Source organism: Larimichthys crocea, chromosome I, assembly GCF_000972845.2.
Source record: "Larimichthys crocea isolate SSNF chromosome I, L_crocea_2.0, whole genome shotgun sequence".
In the NCBI taxonomy this organism is placed as follows: domain Eukaryota; kingdom Metazoa; phylum Chordata; class Actinopteri; family Sciaenidae; genus Larimichthys; species Larimichthys crocea.
Genome location: NC_040011.1, coordinates 43,633,133 through 43,656,030, shown reverse-complemented (window position 1 = coordinate 43,656,030; position 22,898 = coordinate 43,633,133). Strand labels below are relative to the sequence as shown.

The following is a 22,898-nucleotide window of genomic DNA, read 5'->3' as shown; positions in this document are numbered from 1 at the left end:
TTGTTTCAGCTCGCGCAGCGCACTTTGTGTGTGTGTTGTGGTCCAACACTGAAATCTGTCCAGGGAAACCGGAAGTTGTGTCAATATAATTAATAAATAAATTTATATGAGATTAATAAACGATACGTTTGACTGGCTGTTGCTGCAGTAAAGAAAGCAGCAAACTTTAATGAAATCAAGTTATTTGATTGTTTTTTTTGTGCAATTTACTGACAAAAATGCAATTAAAAATAAACATAAACATTTAAATACACTGCATAGATAGATAGATAGATAGATAGATAGATAGATAGATAGATAGATAGATAGATAGATAAACATAAATACATTAATATGAGATAAACAATACGTTTGACTGGCTGTTGCAGCAGTAAATATAGTTATTTGATTGTTTTTTTGTGCAAAGCTTTACTGACTGCAAAAATGCAATTAAAAATAAAAAATAAAATGCAATACCCCTGTTTACTCTTACACAAACATTTAAATACACTGCACAGTATATTTAGATAGATAGATAGATAGATAGATAGATAGATAGATAGATAGATAGATAGATAGATAGATAGATAGATAGATAGATAGATAAACATAAATACATTAATATGAAATTAATAAACAATACGTTTCACTGACTGTTGCTGCAGTAAATAGAGCATCAAACTTCAATGAAATCAAGTTATTTGATTGTTTTTTTGTGTGCAAAGCTGAAACTGTAAGTCACTTTACTGACTGACTTACTGACCCCTGTTTACTCTTGCATAAACATTTAAATACACTGCACAGTATATTTAGATAGATAGATAGATAGATAGATAGATAGATAGACATAAATACATTAATATGAGATTAATAAACAATACGTTTGACTGGCTGTTGCAGCAGTAAATATAGTTATTTGATTGTTTTTTTGTGCAAAGCTTTACTGACTGCAAAAATGCAATTAAAAATAAAAAATAAAATGCAATACCCCTGTTTACTCTTACATAAACATTTAAATACACTGCACAGTATATTTAGATAGATAGATAGATAGATAGATAGATAGATAGATAGATAGATAGATAGATAGATAGATAGATAGATAGATTGGCCAGGTGTGTGAACGCACAAGAGGAATTTGACTCTGGTTAAACATTGCTCTCGAAGTAAGTACAGATATAGACATAAGTACAGTTAGAAAAAACATAAACATGAAAATAAACATTTAAAAAATACAGATAAAAACTATATTAATAATTTTGTATGCCTATACATAAACAACAGTAACATTTGTGGACAGTCAGACATCGGTGCATGGTGCAAAGGATGCTGAAATAAACATGGTTTATACAGCAGGTTGTGTTATGTACATGAAGAAGATGTTACAGTATATGCAGTATGCAAAGCAGCAAAAACTAAATGTAAAAAGTTTTTATCCTTTATGTGTAACGCGCATGTCTACTGCTGTTACCATAATTAGTGCTCTTAATGCTGAGCTGACCGGTTCTTCTCGTCCAACACATTTCATTGTATCGTTAACCTTCACATGACAAATAAACCTGAAAACTAAAACTGGAAACTGATATCGACAAAGTCCTGGGAACAGTTCTGAAGTAAACAAACAAAGCAGGCTTCTTTCCATTCAGTCGGGCTTTAATACTAGTTTGATATTTTTATTTGTTTATATGAGGTTTGAGCCTTGTGACAACATATTTAAGCTGTGATGGTAATTTAGCTACGAGCTGCTGTGTGAAAAATGTGGACATCTAAACTAAAAGTGTCACTGGATCACTGTGAGCGGATCTGTAGTCAGGACTTCAGAAACACTGCGGTCATGAGTCAACGCAACCCCATCAGACACAAAAACCACTGATTATTCACTGGTGTTTATACTAAATCATACTTAAATGAATGTTATTTGATTTGATTTGATTTCTTGTTTGTTGTTGTTAGGGCAAAAGCCACAGAAATTTACGATAGTGAGTAATAATTTCCATGTGTGTTTGTAGAATATAAACATCTCCTTCTGTCTTTAAAAGAGGGCAGAGTGGAAGCCAAAATGACAAGCAGAGATACTCTTTGGTTGAAGTTTTCAAACTCCAATCTGAATATTTAAAGTAATATAAAGACACAAGATAAATGCACAGTTTCCAACAAGCACCTCAGTCCATGTCGTATCTAAAACAGGTTTATAAATCTTCTGTCAAACAGCTGAGAGATCAGTGTTTTTGCTCCTGTGTGTCTGTCACAGTCCTGTGAGATTCCTCTGGTATCCTGAGTGACCCGTCACAGGATTCACCTCTGACAACAACAACCAGCAAAAAAATAAACGGGTGATCTGTTGCACCTTAATCCACACAAGAACAGTGATCTCATGGCGTACAGTCACACTCCAGAGTACACTTTTACATCACTGCTGCAAAGTGAGAAGTTAAACCACTGGAGGTCAGCGAAGACAAGATTCTCAGAGTGTGTGAGGCACATGGGGTGAGAAGTTTGCTGACTACTGACAGCCCAGTCCTCCCACAGTCCAAAGACATACACTTAATATGTTCATTGGTGACTCTAAATTGGTCGTAGGTGTGAATGTGAGTGTGAATAGTTGTCTGTTTCTATGAACTTCCGACTTTTTCCGCCCAAAGCCAGCTGGGATTGATCCTGATGTGGATAAGCAGTTACAGAAAATGGATGGATGAACTCGGACAGATGTATCTTGGTGTGTTGGATGAAACATGTCTTTGCGTTGTACTCTGTGGTGACATCTCCTGGATAACAGTCGTCGTTTCTTTAAATTTGAATCATATACCATTGGAGGATGACGTGAATAGGCTTGTTCACTATCTGGAGTTAAAATATGACGCACAATTAAAAACAAGAGTGACATACATGTTTATTTATTTCACTGATTCCCAGCAAGTTGTTTTATCTCTACTGAAAACATGCGTATAGGATCCACATAGTTATTATAAAGTAAGTATGAAGTTATGAAGCCAAAGCCTCTTAAAACAAACCTTAACGTCAGTTTCTGCATGTCAGTCCTAATAAAAAACAACAAGTCATTTTGTGTGCGACACTTAAAAGTTATTGTTTGTGAACTTACTGTGTGTATAAATCTCCTCCAACTTTTAAACTTTACTATTTAAAAAAAACACAACCCGAGCCATGTTTTTATCTTATATCTTTGGTGTCTGTTATTTTCCTACCTGGAAAATCTTTTGATCCATAATGGATGCAACTTTGACTCAGAGTCTTGAATATATATAAGTAGAGTTGCTGTTAACTTACAGCAGCTGTTCTTTGGATTTGTTTGTTCAGTATCTTGTACAAGTGTATATATGTTGTATGTCCTTCCTTATTTGTCAGTTGACACTGAAACTACATTGTTTTCCCTTCATTTGTTTGATTAAGTATTTATTTTTAGGAGGCGAAGGGACGGACTGAGGACACAAAGTGTACTATTATGTTTGCATCTCTACCTAAAGTGATGTGTGGATGTATGTCTGTGGCTTGTATGTAGATATTTGTGTGTATCTACTTATTTATTCACATTTATTGCACATATTGCTTTATGTTATATATATTTAGTCTTTATAGTCATGTGTTTTCAGTGGTTATTGCCATTACTGTGTTCTTACATCTTATTTTTATCCTGCTTTTGTTTGTGTTTGAGTTTTAGTTTCTGCTCGTCTGTTTTAAAAAGGTGCTGTATAAATAAAGTTATTGTTAGATGAAGTGAATCCAGAGTGTTAATAAAATGAGACCATTCACAAGCATTTTAAATATTGGCAGTCTTTATTTCAACAAGACTAAGAAATGTTGTTTAATATACATTTTCTCTTACAATTTAACATCTATCTCATCTTGTTTTTTCCATAACATTTAGGAGATACTCTGACAAGTAAAAATCTGGTGAACTGTTACGGCCTCTTTTAGAGACATCTAAAAACGGCTGCTCTTTATTTACACACTTTTTTTTTCTTTTCTTTTTTTTTATTCATTTCAGTCAGTCAGTCACTCACTCTCTCCTCAGAAAATGAGTCCTTTCTGTTCTTGTGGGCCAAACGGCTTGATGGGAAGCTTTCAACACCTGACCAGCTCAACTTTCAAGTCACTGGACTGAAGTTGCTCTGCGGATCGAATGAACAACATCCGGCTGCTGGACCAACTCCTGCCAGCTGGAAACTGTTGCAGCCCTGGCCCGCAAGCACAGACATTTACCATCATCACCCAAAACATTTCCTCTGACTCTCAGAAAGTTGGGTTGTTTTTTTCCCCCCTCCTCACACTCGATACAACTCTTCCACATGACAGGAACACATGCACAAGCCCTTGTAGAAATGTTGGTGGAACACAAAAAAAAAAAAAAAAAAAAAAAAAAAAAAAATAAAAAAATAAAAAAATTGAACCGGTCACATGCAGAAGTAATATCAAATCAAGCTGCTGAAGCACAGCTTCATCAATTTAAATTAAGGCTTGTGTGGGTTGTTTAGACGTTTCATCAAATCCTTCAATCCTTCTCGTCCTTGCTGAATCGTTCCAAGTTTGTTAATTTGGATGAAAATATTCACGTAAGCTTACAATCAGCCTGTCAAACAGACGAAAAAAAAAGTTGTCCAGTATTTACCATCTGTCTTAAACTGCAGCCAGCTTGTTTCAGACCTGCAGACGCACGTGAAACGTTTGTGAAATGCACATCGAAACATTCTGAATACTGTATTTTGGATAAGCTATGTCAGTCCTAAAAGCATGTTTGCAATGACATTAAAACACATGCATAAGTTACTGTACAAAAGCTACATGAGGCAGCATTATTTTTTTTAGAGATGAAATGGCCAGGTAATGCAACTTACAGACCCGATTTCAAATTAAAAAGATATATATATAAAAAAAAATAAAAAAAATGTTGTGCTTGTCAGCTGGTAACAATGTGCTCAAACACCTTTGGGGGGAATCTGAGCAGATAACAGATACAAATCATCAACAACAACTACATTCTTGTTTCTTTTTTAAACCCTCGAGAAGTTGCTCGTAATGTACCAAGGTTAAAGAAGATCAGGCACCATACATTGCATTAATTTTGGTAGCACTTGTGACAATACTTCAACATTCCACCTCAAGTTTGACACGATGAGAACGTGAGGATGAGGATAGGTAGATTCTAAATGGGTCAGGATGAGTCCATTTATACTGACACAGGCCAAGAGGTACAAGTGTGTATTGTGGGATGGGGGATGTGGGCAAAAACAAAACAAAACAAAACAAAAAAAACAGAAACTGTGCACGCTGACCAAAAAAGTGCCCCCAATATCTGTGCACATTGTTCTCTTCCACCACCTAAAACTAGCCGTAAAATCCACTGTAGTACCTAATATATATCTTCATACCAAAAACAGCTAAAAATTACAACACCTCTTCAACATAAAACCCTGTATTAAAATAATCTTTCCTTGATTTTCATTTGATCAAAGCACTGTCTTTTTTTGTTCCTCCTCTCTAGGTTTGATGTGAAACGCTCCTGCGAACATTACGTGTTGCCGCCTTTTTTTTCTTTTCAAACAAGTAAGACTGTATTAGAGCCAGATCGTCTGTGCTGAACTGAGCTTACAGTACCAAAAAACAAAAAAATAAAAAATAAAAATAAAAAGGGGCATTCAGGACTTGTCAGCTTTGCCTTCTTTTCGGGGTATAATGCCAGGGGAGTCCTTCCTCTTCCACCAGGATGCCAGCCACATATCTCAACTCTTTACCGAACACTTTCAACTCAACATTACTGGATTGCATTGACAATGAGAGTAAGCATGAGGTATGACCATACTATTGAACTGCTTAAGCCGAGGAAATTAAATTAAAAACAAAACAAAACAAAAAAAAATCATGAGGAAATTTTAAAAGTTGTGATAATGCTCATAGCAGACATACAATATGCATGTTTGGGCTCACAGAGTTGCCCCCGACCCTCAAAATAAAATAAAAAAAGCTCTTCTAAAGAATGATGCCATCTCCTGTTCAAACATAAACACCTGTGCTATAACGTCTCTCACTGTATTTCCAAGAGATGAGCTGCTGCAAAAGTTATTTTAAACGAACTCTCCAAAGCAAAAGAGAACAGACCGGCTTGATGTGTGTAAATGTATAAATGCACCGACACAAACATTCACAGTGTGCAAAAAGAGGATTGTTAGAAACTGTTAATATTCATAACAACATTACTACGACGATTTGTTGTGAAGATCCTCAGAAATATTGAAGATATGTCCCACCACAGGCACTCAATGTTCAACCAAACATCCCGCTTACTAGTTAATTATCAGATGGCGATCACTGAAGAAGGCACAAGAATGAATTATGAGATTAAATTGCCAAAAATAAGACAATTATATAACGTTTGTAATGCTGCAAGCAGAACCGTAGTGTAGCTCCAAAAGAGCCATAAAGAGTAAAGGTTTATCTGAGGGGGAAAAAAGGGGGGAAGGTGGATTTCTTGGGAAGAAAATCATATTGCTGTACACTGATGTCCTTAAAAACATACAAACAAATAATTAAAAGTGAAGTTATTGTAATATTAAGAAGAGTCTTCCCCCGCAATGGCGGACAGTCCAAGGTCCTGAAGGCAGTCTTTTTAAAGTCTCTCTGACAGTTTTCCCCTTCGCTCCGTCATTCCTGGTCGTTCTCTTCCTCTCCCTGCCCAGCCCAGTTTTATCTCAAGTGGGGAGCGAGCAGGACCAGGGCCAGCCCGCAGAGCGCCAGCGCCATGCTTCCCTGTGAGGCGACCGCAGCTGATGGAAGCACCACCACCGGGACGACCCGGGGTTTGCCGGGGTTCGGCGGAGTGGAGAAGTAGATGTCCTGGTCCGTGTCATCGGGCGGAGCGTCGGAGCCGCTGGTGCTCCCCTCTGTGCTGCCCTCATCATCTGAGTAAAAAGGAAGAAAGAGAGAGAGGCACACGAGGGTCAGATGTGTGCAACGAGATAGATAGATACTTTATTGATCCCAAAGGAAATTCGACTAATCCGACTGACCTCCTTCACCGTTGTCAAAAGAGATGTCGTTGCCGCTGTACGCAGCCTTTAGCCAGCTTGTCATTTCCTTTAAAGCTGCAATCTGACTGCGGATCACAATGTCCGGCTTCGTTATGTCCACGTCCACGTCAGGGTTCGACACCTGATTGGCCAGTCCATTGCCGATGACAACTGACTCGTACCTATGTAGAGTGAGAGTAAATACAGGTCAACGTGTTGTTATTAAAAGTTACTTCACACACATCAGTGGTCTAAAACAACGCAAATAACTCGCCTTTGACTCGCCCCATTTTAACCCCGATAATGTTACACTGTAGACAGCAAATCTGTGTTGAACGTAATATTTTACTCATATTATTGAGCTAATGTAATGCACTTCAATGTGAGAGTCTTCTGCTGTGTTTTAGAGCAGAGACGGGTAGTGAACGACACGCTAGCGTGCTGTCGGATTCTGTGTTTTTGTATTTCCCCTCGAGTTTATTTGGTTCAAATCAGATCAGTGTTGATGTTTTGCCCTTATTGTTCTCCATGAAGTTTTCTCAAGTGATGTAATGTAGCCTCAAATATTTGTTTTTTTGGAGTGAGCACTGCTTCAGACTCTGAGAAAATAGTCTTTTAAACGCCACATTGTCAGTAATGTGGCAACTTTCGGAGGCCTTATGTGTTATGTGGTTATTTTGCATAATTTTGTTTTAATTAAAACAACTTCTGACATTTGCTCCTTTGTTTTCTTTATCGCCGTTTCAGAAGACGGAAGGAACAGAAGTAACGCGTGAACCGACTTTAAGAGCGCCGTATTATCACTGTGAGATGCTGCAACCGCTGACACGTTCAAAAACGTAGCTCGCATGTCTCACCTGCTTTTTGCTGTTCCATTCCAGCACTCGTCCCCAGGTGCGATCCGCTCACCTGCACACACGGTCTCTGGCAATGTGGACCAGAACTTCTTTGCATGTTTCAGCTTCTTCCTCACATCATTTGTCTGCATAATGAACACACAGAGAAAACAAAAAAACAAGTCAGACACAACTATTTTAAAACAAAGCAGCAGTGGTGTGGTTGCGCTTTAGGTTTTCTTTGTCCTTACCAATCGATCTAAACTGGTCCCTGCAGCGGTGGTGGGCCTTGCATCCGGACTGTAAGGGCGGAAGCGGCCGGTAAAGCCGGTTTCTTTGACAGAACGTGTGGAGCGGAAGGCCATGCTTGGTTTAGGTTGACCACATCCTTGGAAAACCTGTCAAAAGAAACGAGTTAGTCGATCTGAATCTCTCCTCATCTTTAGTCTGTCTTGTAAAAAACGCTGTAAGACTGATACTGACTTTCTGCGACACTTGCATGCTGTTCTCCTGCATGTTCATGATGGCGTCTGAAATCTTCACGTCGATGGGGTCGATGACAGACTCGAAATTGAAGGGACCCTCGAGCCTCTCGGCTAGACCGAGCATGGCATCTGAAAAAGGCAGAACGCGGGAACGTGAAATTAAAAACAGCACCGATTTTGATGCAAAATCTTCAGTCGGGCTTGCTGTTACAGAAAGCCGCCGCTAGGGGGAAGCACATGCCCGGGGGGCGGGCAGGTTAACCAGTGAAACTGAGCCCCTGAGATTGTGGCAGCAGAAACCAGGCGCCTCCACAGATGTGTCAGCAGCAACAAATGTAACGGTGGTACAGAAGCCAGTGTGTCATGTGGCGGACAGTGGATGTACGCGCACCAGCCTGAATGTAATGAAACCGATCTGGGTCCGTGTTTACACAACACAGGAGCTGCATTCATCCTGTGGGTCACAACATGTACGACTTGTACAGCCCCTCCCTCTCTTTACTTAAACAAGATGCTAAAGAATGAGGGATCTGTTTGTACATGATGTTTTTTTTTTGACAATAAACACTGTTCCTTTGTTAAAAATGTTCAATAAACCCACTGCATACTAGGGGAAAAAAAATATCGAATATCTCTCTCATCTAATAACCCCGGTGCCATCACGTCACACTGGTTTCATGCCCACGAGGACAGATAAGGCTGCAGTAGATTAGATTAAATCAAAAAGATTCTTTGGTGAATCACTGGAGTGGCAACACATGAAATAATATCGGGTTGTATAAATGTGCTCTGTTTCCAAATCAAACCCTTTCAGTTGTTATAGTTACAGCACGTCAGGTGAGTTTTATTAACTGCAGAAGGAGTCCTCGTTCACATGACGGTCGCTCGCTTACCGAGGAAGTTGTTCCACTCCGTGTCCAGGTCGGCCTGGTTGGCCAAACACCCGCGCAGCACATTCAGGCAATAGTTCTGGCACGGCTTCAGGGCCACTTGGCCCGAGCAGTAGGGACAGTACAACATCTTCATCGCAGCTCGCACACAGCTGGGAGAGGCGCTGACCTGGAGGAGGCCGAAGTTAGCAGACTGTTATGATTGCACCACAGCAAAAACACTCATCTAACGCTAACACAGACTGTGAAAAAAAAGCATGGCCATTAATTTTACAAGCCACGTCTACAAAGCAGTATAATCAAATCACCAATGAATCACTCACTACAGTGGAAAAACATGCCATACCAGAAGAGTCAGAGTGGTTTATGTTATCAGAGACACTGTAATATAACCGCAGCCAGTTTTCCCAAGAAAGATATGAAGTGAGAAACGCAGAAGGGATGGATGGCTTTAGGAGACAGACTGCCTTTTTTAGAAGCGCCTCTTAACTTACAGTGGAAACTTTGTTGACCACCTCCGGCATGAGCGCCAGGCCCCGCACAAAGGTGCGCGCGGCGACGAAGGACCGCGACAGCTGGGTGCGGAGCTTGCGAGGCACGTCACCGAAGGGCTGCAGCTGGTCCGTGTGGCGGCTGACGCACTCCATGTAGGCGTCGCTGAATTCGAACTGCACGTTGACCAGCCGGAACATCCTCTCCAGGAGGTCGGCCCAGAAGTCTGACAGCATAGAGTCCAGGTTGACCGCGGCGCTGCCGGATATGTAGTACCTGGTCAGGGCTTCGAAGAGGTTCTTGAACAGTTCCCGGTTCTGCATGTACATTATCCCGTATGTTCGCACGAACATGTTGTGCAGCGAGTCCTCTGCATTTTTCAAAAGCTCACGGAAAAACTCTGCGGAGAGAAAAAGAAAGAGAAGTGGGGATTAGTGTGATGACTAAATGTTGAGGCTGCCAAAGAACCAGAACAAACAATCTCACATTGTTCACATTTCATGTCCGTCTACAGGGAGGGATTTATTTTAAAGATGTTACAAAGGAAATTGAATCAGTATGACGGATAACATATTGTTTAGGACGTCTACAGAGACTGAGAGCTGATTTGATCAATCTTTAACCCAATAACTCTTTATGATTTTATTTGTTTGGGTACAGAAAAATCACACTTAGTGAGTATCTTCTTACAAAACATTACAACACACATGCACAGTGTGAGGTTTTCATCAAGTTACTGAAATATACAGATTCCAGCACGACCACAGTGTACGTAAATACTAAAGCACTGCTGTTGACTGACAAAATGACACACAGCACGTGAAGATCCCGACATTTGAAGTCGAGCACACTTCACCTGCGCTCCGCCGCCCTGGCATTTTGAGTATCTCGACAGAAACAGCTTAAAGCATAAAAAACCTTGGATGAAAGGCGAAGGAATGCGTTATGGAAAAACAGATGAGGAGTGAAGTGAGGAGGGTGGAGGGTGAAAGGTGGAGCCGGAGCATCTCTGCCAGGCCCGAGCGAGCGAGCGAGCGAGCGAGCGGCTGCTGCTGCTCCTCGCTCTGTAGACTTGCCATTCAGCAGAGACGTCTCTCCACATCAAGCCGCTTCAAACCCCGACCACCATCAATGGCATTTTTCTGTTGTCACATTCCATTCGCTTTTCTTTCTCCCCCCCCGGCTTCTCTTGGACTGTCCTTCAGAGGCATTTTCAATAGGATTACTGAATAATGCAACCCTCCCCTTCCCTTCCCCTTCCCCTCCTCCCGTATATGGACCTGTACCCCCCATCCAGCCCTTGCATCTCCCTCCCCTCCGCTGCTTTCACTTCATCAGTTCCTTCAGAGAGCTCTCTTCACTAGAGACAGGGAACAATGACCTACTTCATCCTGAGGAATGTCCATCCCCGCCCCCCCCCCCTTCACCGCTTTCCCCCACCCCCAATAATCCAGCACCCTTCTCCCACGAACACCCCCTCCCTCCACTTTCCCTCCCCAAACTTTCTTAATCTGAACAAAATGAGAATTCCTCAGAGTCTCTGAAAAATGCTTCACCTTCAGTCTTGCGTGCACGCAGGCATACACTCACCCCCTTTCACTCATCTCTTTTTTTATCCACTCTCTCCACAAAACTTCTGTCCTGCTGCAGTTTTCTCTGGGTGCCCTCTGCTTGGCTTTGAAATGTAAAGTTCCCATGCTCTCACAGAGGGAGTCACTAAACGCTCCCTGCCACCAGAACACACACAAGTACTGCTGTCACTTCCACTTCAGACTGACACACTAAAAAAGAAGAAGGAAAAAAAAAAAAAAAAAAGGAGGTAGGGGGGAGGAAGGGAGGGCGGCTCGGGGCGGGTTAAGTTGAGGGCTTTTTTAACTTCAAATCCCCACTGTGTCGCCAAGGATACCGGAAACACTGCAAGCCCCCTCCATTTACCTCCTCCTTCCCATCGCCAGCACACATGCACATACGCACAAAGCCAAGGGAGAGGGCACCAAGTTCCACGCTCCATTGACAGAGATTAAAACAAAAGGTCCAACCCCCCACCCCTGGAATGTCATAGTAGCCACAAGTTTAAAGTCAGTGAAAGGAAGACAGAGGAGGTGAGGAGGAGGAGGAGGAGGAGGAAGAGGCACGAAGCAGGAGGTCAGCCTTAAACACAATCCTTTCTACAGTTTATTAGTGCGGTAATGCCTATATGCTAAACAGATAAGCCCTGTAATGAGTTTGGACAAACCCACGGGCCTGTGCAGGGTGTGTGCAGCAGCGGCAGCAGCAGCGAGGAGGTTATGGGTGGGTGGAAGGAAAAGGAGGGGGGTGGTGGTGGTGGTTGACGGTCTTTGGCCCGAGCTGAGGGTCTGAAGTATGAGCAGCATTACACAGGCATCTTGCATTGTCATTAAAAACAGTTTATGACACGCAGCCGTCTGCCAACAGTCCGAGGAGGCTGAGCACTCCCTCAGGATTTTTCCATTAAAAAAATGCGCCTGTCGCTCAGCCAATGGTCTGAGAGAATCTGGGTGAAAGGTTACACGGGAGTGTAAGCTGTAGCGAAATGTTAAAAAAAAAAAAAAAAAAGGAGGACAACTTCTTGCCTCTGTGAGTGTCTGTCTTTTCCTTCCTCGCTCCCCTCCACTCATCCCCTGTCATCATTTCCACATGTTGCAGTGAAGGCCCTAAATTACGAGCGATGATCTTAGGCCCGATCCATCACGGGGGAACAGAGGAGCTGACCGATCTCCTCCCACTCCTCCCTCCTACTTCCTCCTCCTCCGAGAAGCTTCCCCCCCCTACCCGTGTCCCTATAAACTCTGCTCCTCCCAATCCCAGCCCAGGCAGTAATTGCATCCTATTTGTGCCAATTAGTCCCTGTGCTTCTCCCTTTTCTTACGGGGTGGGATTCAGTCCCTCCTGCTGTTGGACTTCAGAGCTTCGGATGTCTCTTGTGTGTGTGTGTGTGTGTGTCTGGAGACAAGGGGCCTTAATCCAAGTGCTTAAATCCCAGACATAGGCTTGCTCTGCTGGATGGGGTCAGTGCAACGGGACAGACAGGCTGAGGCCAGGACAAACACACAGCGAGGAGACACAGAGAGCTGAGAACTATTTCTGGCCTTGTCTTAATTGGCCATGACTCCTCGCTCCAGGCGCATGATGAGAGCCTGCCTAATCACACACACCACTTCCTGAGTTTGTTAGTGTGTGTGAGTGTACGCTGTTTTCTGTTTTTCATGTACGGTTGCAGCTGTGTTTATGCGCACATGCGGGCCCACTTCTCCACGGCTGACATCAACATTGTGGACCGTGGTCTTCGGTAACAGTAAATACAATGATGAGCACTTCCTGTGCCAGTATCACCGACGGGAAGTGCCTCCTTCTGGGTGTCTCGGCGTGACAACAGGAAATAATAGGAGAGCAACCCGAGCCTGTCACCGTATCCAGTGAGAGAGATGGTCTAATGGCCCAGGTGGAAGAGAGCACAGCAGGCCTTTGTAAAGAGATCCCACATCTAACAGCTCAGAGACAGCAGCAACTTGCCTACAGTGATGAGGAGGAGGGGGGGAGGTAAACGAAGAGCAGGCAGGCAGGAGTTTCGCTGTCAGCTCGAGGGCTGCCCTCTCATGGTCAAACACACGATTCTACGGTTGTTCGAGATTTGTCAACTTTTGTGCTGTACTGTAATTCTCTTGTCAATTGTGGTTCTGGTATCACTTCCTCAAAAACCCAAGACGGAGAAGTTCTTTTCAGTGCTGCCATTTTTGCTCAACGGTGATAGAGGAACACGTCCATTACTAAATCTGCACTTAATAAAATCTTTACCACCTGTAGCACCGAAGGATCAAACGCAACGCAGCTCCAAGAAACGTCACCTTTAATCAACCACAGAAACATTGTTTCACTCTTTCCCGAACGAGCTCACCAAGATCTGTGTAGGAGGCAGAGCGAGGCAACGTTTAACTACGTAACTGTAGAAACAATTTTAATAAGTTTAATTATCAGGTTGTGACCCCGGAATCTCTTAGACTATTAGAGAGTCTATTCATTTATCAAATTAAGAAAAAGAAATCACTGGTTTCTACTTCGAAAATGTCTTCTATGACAGTAAAATGAATATCTTTGGGTTCAGGCCTTAGTGTGGCCTATGTGGAAGGCCGAGTGAGGAAAGGTCTAACTATGTAACCGGAAGAACAAGTTCAATAAGAGAAAGTACAAAACCTCCAAAAGTCCCAGTTAAATTGTGTTTTTCTTTCTTTGAACAGGGCTGTTCAGTTCATTTTAAAGTCCATTGTGCAACATTTAAGGGGATCTATCGACAGAAATGGAATATAATATTCATAACGATGTTTTCATTAGTGTATAATCACCTGATTGTTAATGTTTATGAGCTTTAGATCTACAGAGGGAGCGGGTCGTCTTCCATGGAGTTGTTGAACCACCATGTTTCTACAGCAGGGACAAACACCGGCTCTACATGTGTTTTTCCTGTTTGTTGCAAGTTTTATGGCCACTGTAGTCTTTGTAGTTCTTCAGGGTGATGTGAGGGGGATTCAGTCAGTTGCATTCTGCAGCCTCACCACTAGACGCGGCTGAATCTTACACACCGGACCTTTAAAACACGAGGCAAGGTGAATAAATGCGTGTTGTTGCGCTGAAACAATGTCACAGAAAGCACTGGCTGAGTTGCGTAAGAAAGCAGTAAAGACATGAGCTGTGAAACATGATCCACAGCGAGACACAGTATAGAGAGAGAGAGAGATGGAAAGAGAGCGGAGGGTCTGAGGGGCAAAGAGAGGGGCTTTTTGGGAAAGCGAGGCATTAGATGGGGACAAAGGGCAGCGAGAGAGGAGGAAAAAACGAGGGGCGGGACGGGCTCGAGCAGCCACTGCATTCCGACACGTCACATTCCTGTTCACATCTGGCTGCAATACACACGCTCCCCATTACTGACTATCCCTCACTGCCTTTCACAGACACATAAGATCTGAAGCTCTCTGACCCGCGTATGCAAAGTCACACACACAAACCACGCACATAACCGCCCTTCACAAACTCAGAACATTTTAAATCTCTCTTCTTCTAATCAGAGGAAAGTCGTCGGCGCCTCCTTCTCTATCTTATCTCATCAAGCTTCTTTCCAAGCAGAGCTGCAGTGGTGCCATGGTTGGGTGGCCGAAGGTATTCAAAGCTGCCCCGCTTCCTTGGTGACTCAGCACTGTTGTGTGTTCCCATGCACTCCCAGGGAAACCTGATCTCAATATTTACAGGCACACACACACACACATGTGCTTGCACACAGAGGAACAGGAAATACAGCGAAGACAAAATCTGAAGATGTGTGTGGTCCGTCTGGAAGCATGCATGTCTCTCTCTCTCTCTCTCTCTCTGGAAGGGAAGCGGGCAGAGTTGAGGGGGGACGATGAGGCAGGGAGCTGAGACGTTGAGAGACAGGTGGACGGGCCAACGGACACAGACTGACTGTCTCCGCTCCAGGCAGTGCACTGGCAGGTGGGAGCGTCCGTCAAAAAAATCATGCAACACAAGTTGCCGCTGTAAGAGACGCTCGCCAGCGGCACAATGTAGCCCCCCCCGCCAAAAAAAAGTAGCTGGTGTGCACGTGTTTGTTTGTGTAAGTGTGTTTGCTTACTGTCGAAGTGGTCGTGCCTCTGTTTGAAGGTGGATTGTAGGTTGGTGCTAAGCCTGGAGACGGGAGCTTTGATCTCCGTGTGGCTCTGTTGGCTCAGCTTCTCCTCCATCTCCAACGTGCAGCATGAGAAACCCTGCGGACACACTTTCAAGGGGGCTCCTGGAAGAGACAAGGAGAAGAACAGAGTGTTACCCCGCCATGTAACCCAGGAAACCGTCTTCACCAATCACATCAGTACAAAATACCTCCAAACAATGTTTGCAGCAGGAGGCCTCTAAAAGTCATTACATTTAAATGATATACTTGCACGGGCGGCTTTGTTTATCGACCACAGCGGCAATTTCTTGCTTTTGTCGGGAATGAAACCTTTCAAAGCTTTGAGTAACAACTTCACCCCTCACCAAATCAAACGCACCTTGGCTGTGAAAACCCCCTTAACTGCACTTAAGTGGATTAATTGCAACACTCCGCTCAGAGCAGTCTTTAGCCCGGACACTTTACAGAGCACCTTGCTCTTATCCTGGTACTTCCCTGTCCTGATTGATAGTTCACTTGCTGTAGCTTCCTCTGAGTGCTGTGTCCTTCTAAAACACTGACTTGTAAGAGGAGAGGATTAGCTCTTCATCCCCTCGGACTCCAGATATGTGCACATTAGATAATTTGTGGCTTTGCGTCCATGTTTTCTTTAAAAATGCGAGAAAGCAACCGTCTTTGTGTGTCCGTCGTATCACATAGCAGCCTTTTTAAAAAGTGACCCCGGGCGTCACGTGATCCATTTCTAACTGGGTGATGTCCTCTTTTTGTATCGCCTGCTCTGTAAACAAACACTTGCTGGAAACTGGCTGGCTTAAGTAGCCCTCACATGGCAAACGGCAGAGAATGTGAAGTGTTTTTTCTGAAAACGCTGAAAATGTTAAAGTCTAACTGTTTTCCAGCCGAGGGCCCGGTCCAAAAAAACCTCAACGCAACCTACTCTGAATGTTTTCTAATCAAAACCATTATTCAAAAGCAAAATACTGTCTTTGGTTTAAAAAGAAAAAGAAAAAGAAGAAGAAGAGGCGATGCCAACTTTGTCAAAAGCAGGTTTAACATCCAATTAACAAGAGGGTCAGAGGAGGACGAATGCAAAGTTGCAGCTGCAATAATGTTTTGTTTTTAACGTGGCTGTTGGAATCTGGGAGAACACAGGGATCCTTTCACTGCATCCAGGCACCAACAGCCTGTTTGGTTTTCCCCACCAGCTCGTGCTCACTGACTGCAGGCCCCGCGTGCATGCACAGGTTACTGCTGCTCGCAGGGCCTCCGTGTCGGACATGGACTGGAGCCTTAAAAGTGTAATTCCTGTAAAGCTTTGCCAGTACCCCAGACTAATTTATCCTTCGCGAGATAATACTGACTCCAGTTGTGACAACTTATTTGTCATGTTTCTTTTATATAAAGCCTTGAAATGTGTTGAAGCTGCCAGAAACGCAACACTGTGAGCTAAACTTATTGACTATTTTATCTTCTTTATTTTCATCTCGTCAGTAGAAAATAGTTTTTGTTAAGACATACGGATCCAAGAAACTTCCTCCGAGCAACAACAAAAGCGGCATGTAAGCCTCGTTGTGCTAATTATTGGTGAATGATTGAGGAAAGATTACTGCCTTTTCTCAGCTTTATTCCCACTCGTTTCGGCACGGACAGGCTTTCTCCTCTGTTACTTATTATCCGAACGCTGCTGCTGTTTTCGGTTCAGGTTGTTTACAGTTCCTCCGGTTTGATCATCGACTCGGGGAATTTTCTGCTACTTCCACTTCTGGTCACCATAACAACCCGAGACATGTGGATTTGCTTCTCTTTCTGACATCTTGAGGATGTTTTCATTCCTTTTGTGCATGTAAGAAGAAACGCCCGGTGACTTCTTTAACCAGAAAACACACGGGGCTTAACTTTAGTGACTTTTGTGTTATTTTACACATGTATGTTAAAAAAACAAAAAAAAAAACAAACAGGTTTCTGGATCAGATTTCCTGCAGCTCAGAGAGGCTGAGGTATGCCGGTTTAACTATTAAACTAACCGCACCTCATCGAACTGAAGAGCACTTCAGGAGTAGTTGAAACAGTATCTAAAAATGTTTAAAAAAATTAAACTGCGGGGTCAGAAGTGACTCACTTGCAATACAATCATCTAAACAGGGCACCAGAGGGAGGGATGCACCCTGGCGCCATAAACTGGACCCCTCTGTCTGGGATCAAGTCCAAATAATCCTCAAGTCGCTCCTTCTCTCACAGTCCTCTCCCTAAACTCATCTCTCCCTCTCCAACAGTCACCCATTCCACCCCCGACCCCCCTCCTATACGAACATACACATACTCTCACACATACCCAGGCATAGTTGGCAGCCCCTACCTAAACATATTCACACATCACATCACTGCTCAACACATGGCTCTTTGTACCAGCATGATTGGAGGTACAGGGAGCAACACACACACATATATACACACACACTGAACTTTTAGGTGAAACAGCCATCCAGTCTCTCCTCCAGCTGGGCCCCCTGGTTGCCCACAGCATAGGCGTACAATCAAAAGGGGCTATATGCACGTGGAAAATAGCCCTAGTTACCAGAGTACACAAATAAAAGTGAGGTGGTCAATATTTCACAGGAATGTCTGTACAAATGTCACATTGTTAGCTCAAAGGATTAGGTCTCTGAAAACTGAAGATTCTTAGCTAATGCATACTTTGTGAAAACATTTTGGCAGCCAATTTTTCAAAACCGCTGAGAGAAAAATGGCACGGCTGGAACACGAGAGAGCTAACGGGGCTAACAAGAGCAGTTGGATCCTATAAAAATCAACATCACGGCCCCCGGACTTCGCGTGACACGTTTCGGTTATTTCACAATGAGTCCGCGGTCAGTCCGTCGATGCTCCTCTGCCATCGCTGACATGAATCGTCTTTGTGCGATGGGTGAACGGAGTGGAGTTCCTTTAACGGGGCCTCTCTCTCTCTCTCTCTCTCAGTCCTCCAGCCTCACCAAGTACTTGAAGATGTAGTAAGAAGACGCAGAGTCAGAGCGTTGAAGAGGGGGAAACTGCCATTTATGGTGGTCGTGACAAAAGAGCAGCATCTTGTAAACAAACATGTGACTGTGTGTCATGGCATTCATCAGCTCTCTGCTGCCTTTTCCTTTGTGGGGAGACCACCATCCCCTTTAAAACGGCTCATAAAATAAGTCACTTCCCTTTGACATTGTCCTGCCTCTCAAACTCTGTTCTCAGAGGAAGGATGGTGGGGGAGGTGAAAACGCCTCATAGACAAAAACCAGATTAGACACCTCGCTGCCCCCTCTGCCTGCCATCATGTGCCCCTGAACCAGACGGACCTCGACGTGCAACCCCTCCTCCTACCACCATCACCACCATCACCACCACCACCACCCTGCAGGCTTAACCAGCGAGGTCAGGGGTTAACAGCCACTCCTCTGAGAGAGGTCCCGTCCTCTGACCTCCCCCTGTCCGCCAGCCAGCACATCAACCACACACAGCAACTCGCCTCCCAAAAGCCCAATCGCACCAATAATAACACCACCAACGCACACACGGGCTATTAAGAGTCGTAAAAAGTCGCGGACACATGCGGAAGATATAAATAGAAAACTTTTAAAACAGTCGTACACCACGATTTGAAGTCATAAAACTCCCCTCAAGGAGTATTTCTGAACTCGGGACATCACTAAAACTGCTAAGGAGCTACGAAGGAGGCCGTGAGGCTACGAACCGTTTCACCTATGTCTGTCACTAATTGGAGCCTGGTGGTCTGCGACTGAACCAAACCTCCGAGCTTTCACACGGATGTCAACATTTGTAAATAATTAAATGATAAACTGTATGCCGCTCGTAGTCTATGTACATACTAATTCGATCCCAGCGGATTGAGGTAATTTGAGCCGGTGAATACTCGGGCTGTTTAATTTAAAAACATTAAAAAAAAAATAAAAAAAAAAACGTGTGAAGTCAACCTTGATAGATCTTCAAAAAGTCCAGCATATTAAATCCAGCCTCTGACATACTCGGCAGTGTGAGGTATGCACAACAACACTTATGAATACAAAGGTTGACAATTAATTGGCATATTATGCTCGCTGCTGTAACACGTAAAGGAGAGCGCTGCCAGTCTGCTGAGCATTACTCACACAGACTGTTGTAAATTTGCACGCCCTGCAGCCATAACATTCTCCTCTTGCTCCTCACCTCTGTCTAGGGTGTAATTACCCCGGGGTGGTGGTGGTGGTGGTGGTTGAGGGGGGAAGTCTGTGCCATTTGTTGGATAACTTTCTGTTCTGGGGACTTGTGGTCTTTTGAGTCCACAGTGTTACTTTTTTTAAAAAGTTTACTCACGAGGGTGACGTCTTAGCCAGTTAAATTCTCGACGTAATCAAACAGGAAAAATAAAGAATGAAAGGGACACGAGGTGAAGCCGCAAATGAAACGGAGTGATTGAAAGGCTGAACAACAACAGCTGCATATTTCATTTCCAAAATGATAGCAATTGCACTCAAAGTCATTCCCCCCCTTCTTAAATTCTTTCCTGTTACAGCACGCTGTCAAATCACCCCCTTTTTTTCTTTTTGTCTCTCTCTTTCATCTCCACAGTTGTGGTCTGTATCTGGATTTTAAAATATGAATTCCCTTTTGCTCATTAAAAAAAAAAAAAAAATGCCATTCATCCATTTCAGTTTCCAATTAGTTTCTCAGTCAGTACTTTAATGTTTCAAACAATTCTGATAATTTGGCCCCTCAGTAAAGAAATAAATCATGTAATTTAAAAAGCAAAAGTCTCAAACTGCTTGGCTTTTATCAGCGCTCAGTAATAGCTTTGGAAAGGCACCATTTTGTTCAAAAGTTTGGGCGGATGTGTCATTTTGAAATTAAACCCACACATCTATTCAAACAGAACTGATGGAATAAATCTTTTCAAGACTTCCATAATTCTGCACGGTTAAAGCGAGGGGGGGGGATCTCCAGCATGAGATCAGTCTTTTTTTGCTAGGAAAACAAAAATGTGCAAAAATCAAAACTATGAAGCGTGGAACATGCAGCATCTAAAGCCGCCAGTGTCCCGTTTCACACCGCAAAAGTTTTTCACAGCACAGTGAGGGATAAGTGCTCTGCTACAATATGATATTTCCCCACAGTTATATTACAAGAAATCCTTTAACTAGGTGAGCTGACTAAGAGCTCAGTCTTATTTACAACCTGGAGGAGTAGCTGCAGAGGGAGGGAAGGTTACAAACATCCACACATTCACATCGGGCTGTTGCTCGGTACAACCGCAGACTCTTGCTCAAGGGCACCGTGCCAGTAGTAGTTGAAGGAGGAAAAGTGTGTCTTGTTCACGTTCCCCATCCAGATTTTCCTACCTCTTTTTTTTTTTCCTTCTTCAAGTCAAACCAATGACGTCCGAGACAACCTCTACTGCCATTGAAGCGTTTGAAACTGTGATACCAAGGGTCAACTTTTGAGATTTCTCAAGGAGAGATTAAACAATGCATTAAAAAGTTATACTACCCGGTGTGGAATTTCACAATGGAAAGTGAGCTTAAGATCTGCGTCTGTATTTAGCTCTCGGATTTCCAAACTGCATTAAGCGGAGCAAAACCACTGAAACGTTCAACTTTTTAAACTAAACTTTGACTCTGTTAAGTCTGTTACGTTCTACTTACACTGTTAACGTCCCGCGTACAGGGGTGTACTCTTTAAGCGACGGGAGAGAAAATGTTCAACAACATTATGCTGTAAGCGGAAACCACTATTAGAGACTCGCCTGTTCATATGGAGATAATCAGGGCAGGGCGATACTTCCACCTACTCAGCTTTCTACACTTCAACCTAACAAAAATAGAGTAATGACAAGTTTATAGCAGTTTCTGGCCCAACCAATAATGCTTTTCAGCTCTCAGTTCATTAGGAACGTCAGAAAGAGACTGAAATGTGCTGGCAGAGCGACTTCTGAATCTGACTGAAGTGTTTTAATGAAATGCTGGGTAGCAATGCCAAACCATGTCCATTATTTTGCACTAATGTGTTTCACTTGACTGCTGCTCAGTGTCTCCAAACATAACTGAACTTAAAAGCTGAAGGACAGACGGTACAGTCGAGGTTAAAGGAGTTTTATCTACAGACAGCAGGGAGGATATTCTTGAAAATCTACAGAGGAAAGCCAAGGTAATGAAGGTTACTTTTCAGTATCTTTGAGGCTTAATGTCGGCTAAGCTTCAGGAGATCCCAGTGTTTGGACAGATAACTAGCTCTGCGTGCCTGCAGTATAACTCCACAACACTTACTGTAGATCTGTGGCCTCTCGCTGGGAGTGGAAAGAAGTTTTTAAGCAGCTGACCCACGACTCAGACATTACACACTACTCTCGTAACTAGCCCTATAGGCTGTAAAGGATGTAACTAAAGTGGATGATGTCTTTAAACATTTAAAAGTTAAGTAGTAAAATATTTTATAGGAATAGTTTGAAATTACCAACCTGAACATCTGCATGTTTGCCTCAATAAAACGTTTGTTCTGGTGCTGCCATTTCGATTCATGATTCATATGATGTATTTATTAGTACTGAAATTGTTGGTTGTGTTTTAGAGTTTCATTTCTTTAGTTTATCCTATAGCATAGATTTGCTAATCATCATCGAACAGAGGTGAGTACATGTGAGCGTTGTAGTTAAATTGTGCATTAGTGTATAGTGATGGAGAGCAGCTGAGCACCATAAAATAAAGGCTTGTCACTAAACTGGGTGCATGGTTGATAATAGTGTTAAAAGCTGCGTGCTGTACTTTCGTTTTAAAGCTGTGATATATGTACGTGGTTAGATGCTAAACTAACCAATTAAATGACTAATCTAATGGCATAACGTCAGCTGACCAGAGAGCAGCCCTCCCTCACATGATGAGTGACAGCACTAATGTTGATTCGACCCACGATTTCGGGCGTCAGCCCCGAGCCGTCGGAGGTTAACGCAGACGAACAATCGCACAGAGCATCAGTAACATCCATAAATAATAGAATCCACTACACGAGGAGGAAGCCTCTCAGTAGTGGTGAACTCCGGAAACGCTCGCACCGCTTGTGACATGAGAGATTTACTCTCGCTTAGAACAATGCTCACCATCCATTTATGAGGCAGGAAGTTTTGGTTTAGCGGAGCGCTCTCTGGAGTGAATATTTTCAGCTCCGCAGCCAGCCACAGGGCTTTGGATTCTGTCTGTGTAAAACGATGTTTCCTTAAATAAATCGGGAATTAAAATCTCTTCCACAACACAGCTGTCAAAACACCAAACTGCCAAAAATTTTGCTTGTCACATGGCATGACTATGATGTGTGCTGCTGCGCACCGCAAAGCAAGAGCAGGACTCGTTACGACATCCAAGTTTCATCTACTGCTTTTTTTTTTTATCCCGGAGTGAGATATAGTCCGATTTAAATGTTTATCTGCGCTAAATCTCTCACATGTTGTCAAACATGTGAATTGCTTTCTAAAAGAGGCACTTGATCTCACAAAC

The 22,898-nt window shown here is 43.1% G+C and overlaps 1 protein-coding gene across 1 annotated transcript in view; it reads right to left on the bottom strand.

Annotated features, from left to right (window-relative positions):
* Positions 1 to 3,752: 3,752 nt before the first annotated feature.
* Positions 3,753 to 22,898, bottom strand: part of gpc4 (glypican 4) — a 30,353-nt gene continuing 11,207 nt past the window's right edge. Inside the window, exons 2-9 of the mRNA XM_010732876.3 lie at positions 15,343 to 15,501; positions 9,704 to 10,101; positions 9,213 to 9,378; positions 8,318 to 8,448; positions 8,086 to 8,232; positions 7,856 to 7,980; positions 6,999 to 7,180; positions 3,753 to 6,890 (exon numbers count right to left, since the gene is read on the bottom strand). Of these exons, the coding sequence (XP_010731178.1) occupies positions 6,676 to 6,890; positions 6,999 to 7,180; positions 7,856 to 7,980; positions 8,086 to 8,232; positions 8,318 to 8,448; positions 9,213 to 9,378; positions 9,704 to 10,101; positions 15,343 to 15,501 (1,523 nt within the window). The 3' untranslated portion in view covers positions 3,753 to 6,675. The remainder of the gene's footprint in view (positions 6,891 to 6,998; positions 7,181 to 7,855; positions 7,981 to 8,085; positions 8,233 to 8,317; positions 8,449 to 9,212; positions 9,379 to 9,703; positions 10,102 to 15,342; positions 15,502 to 22,898) is intronic.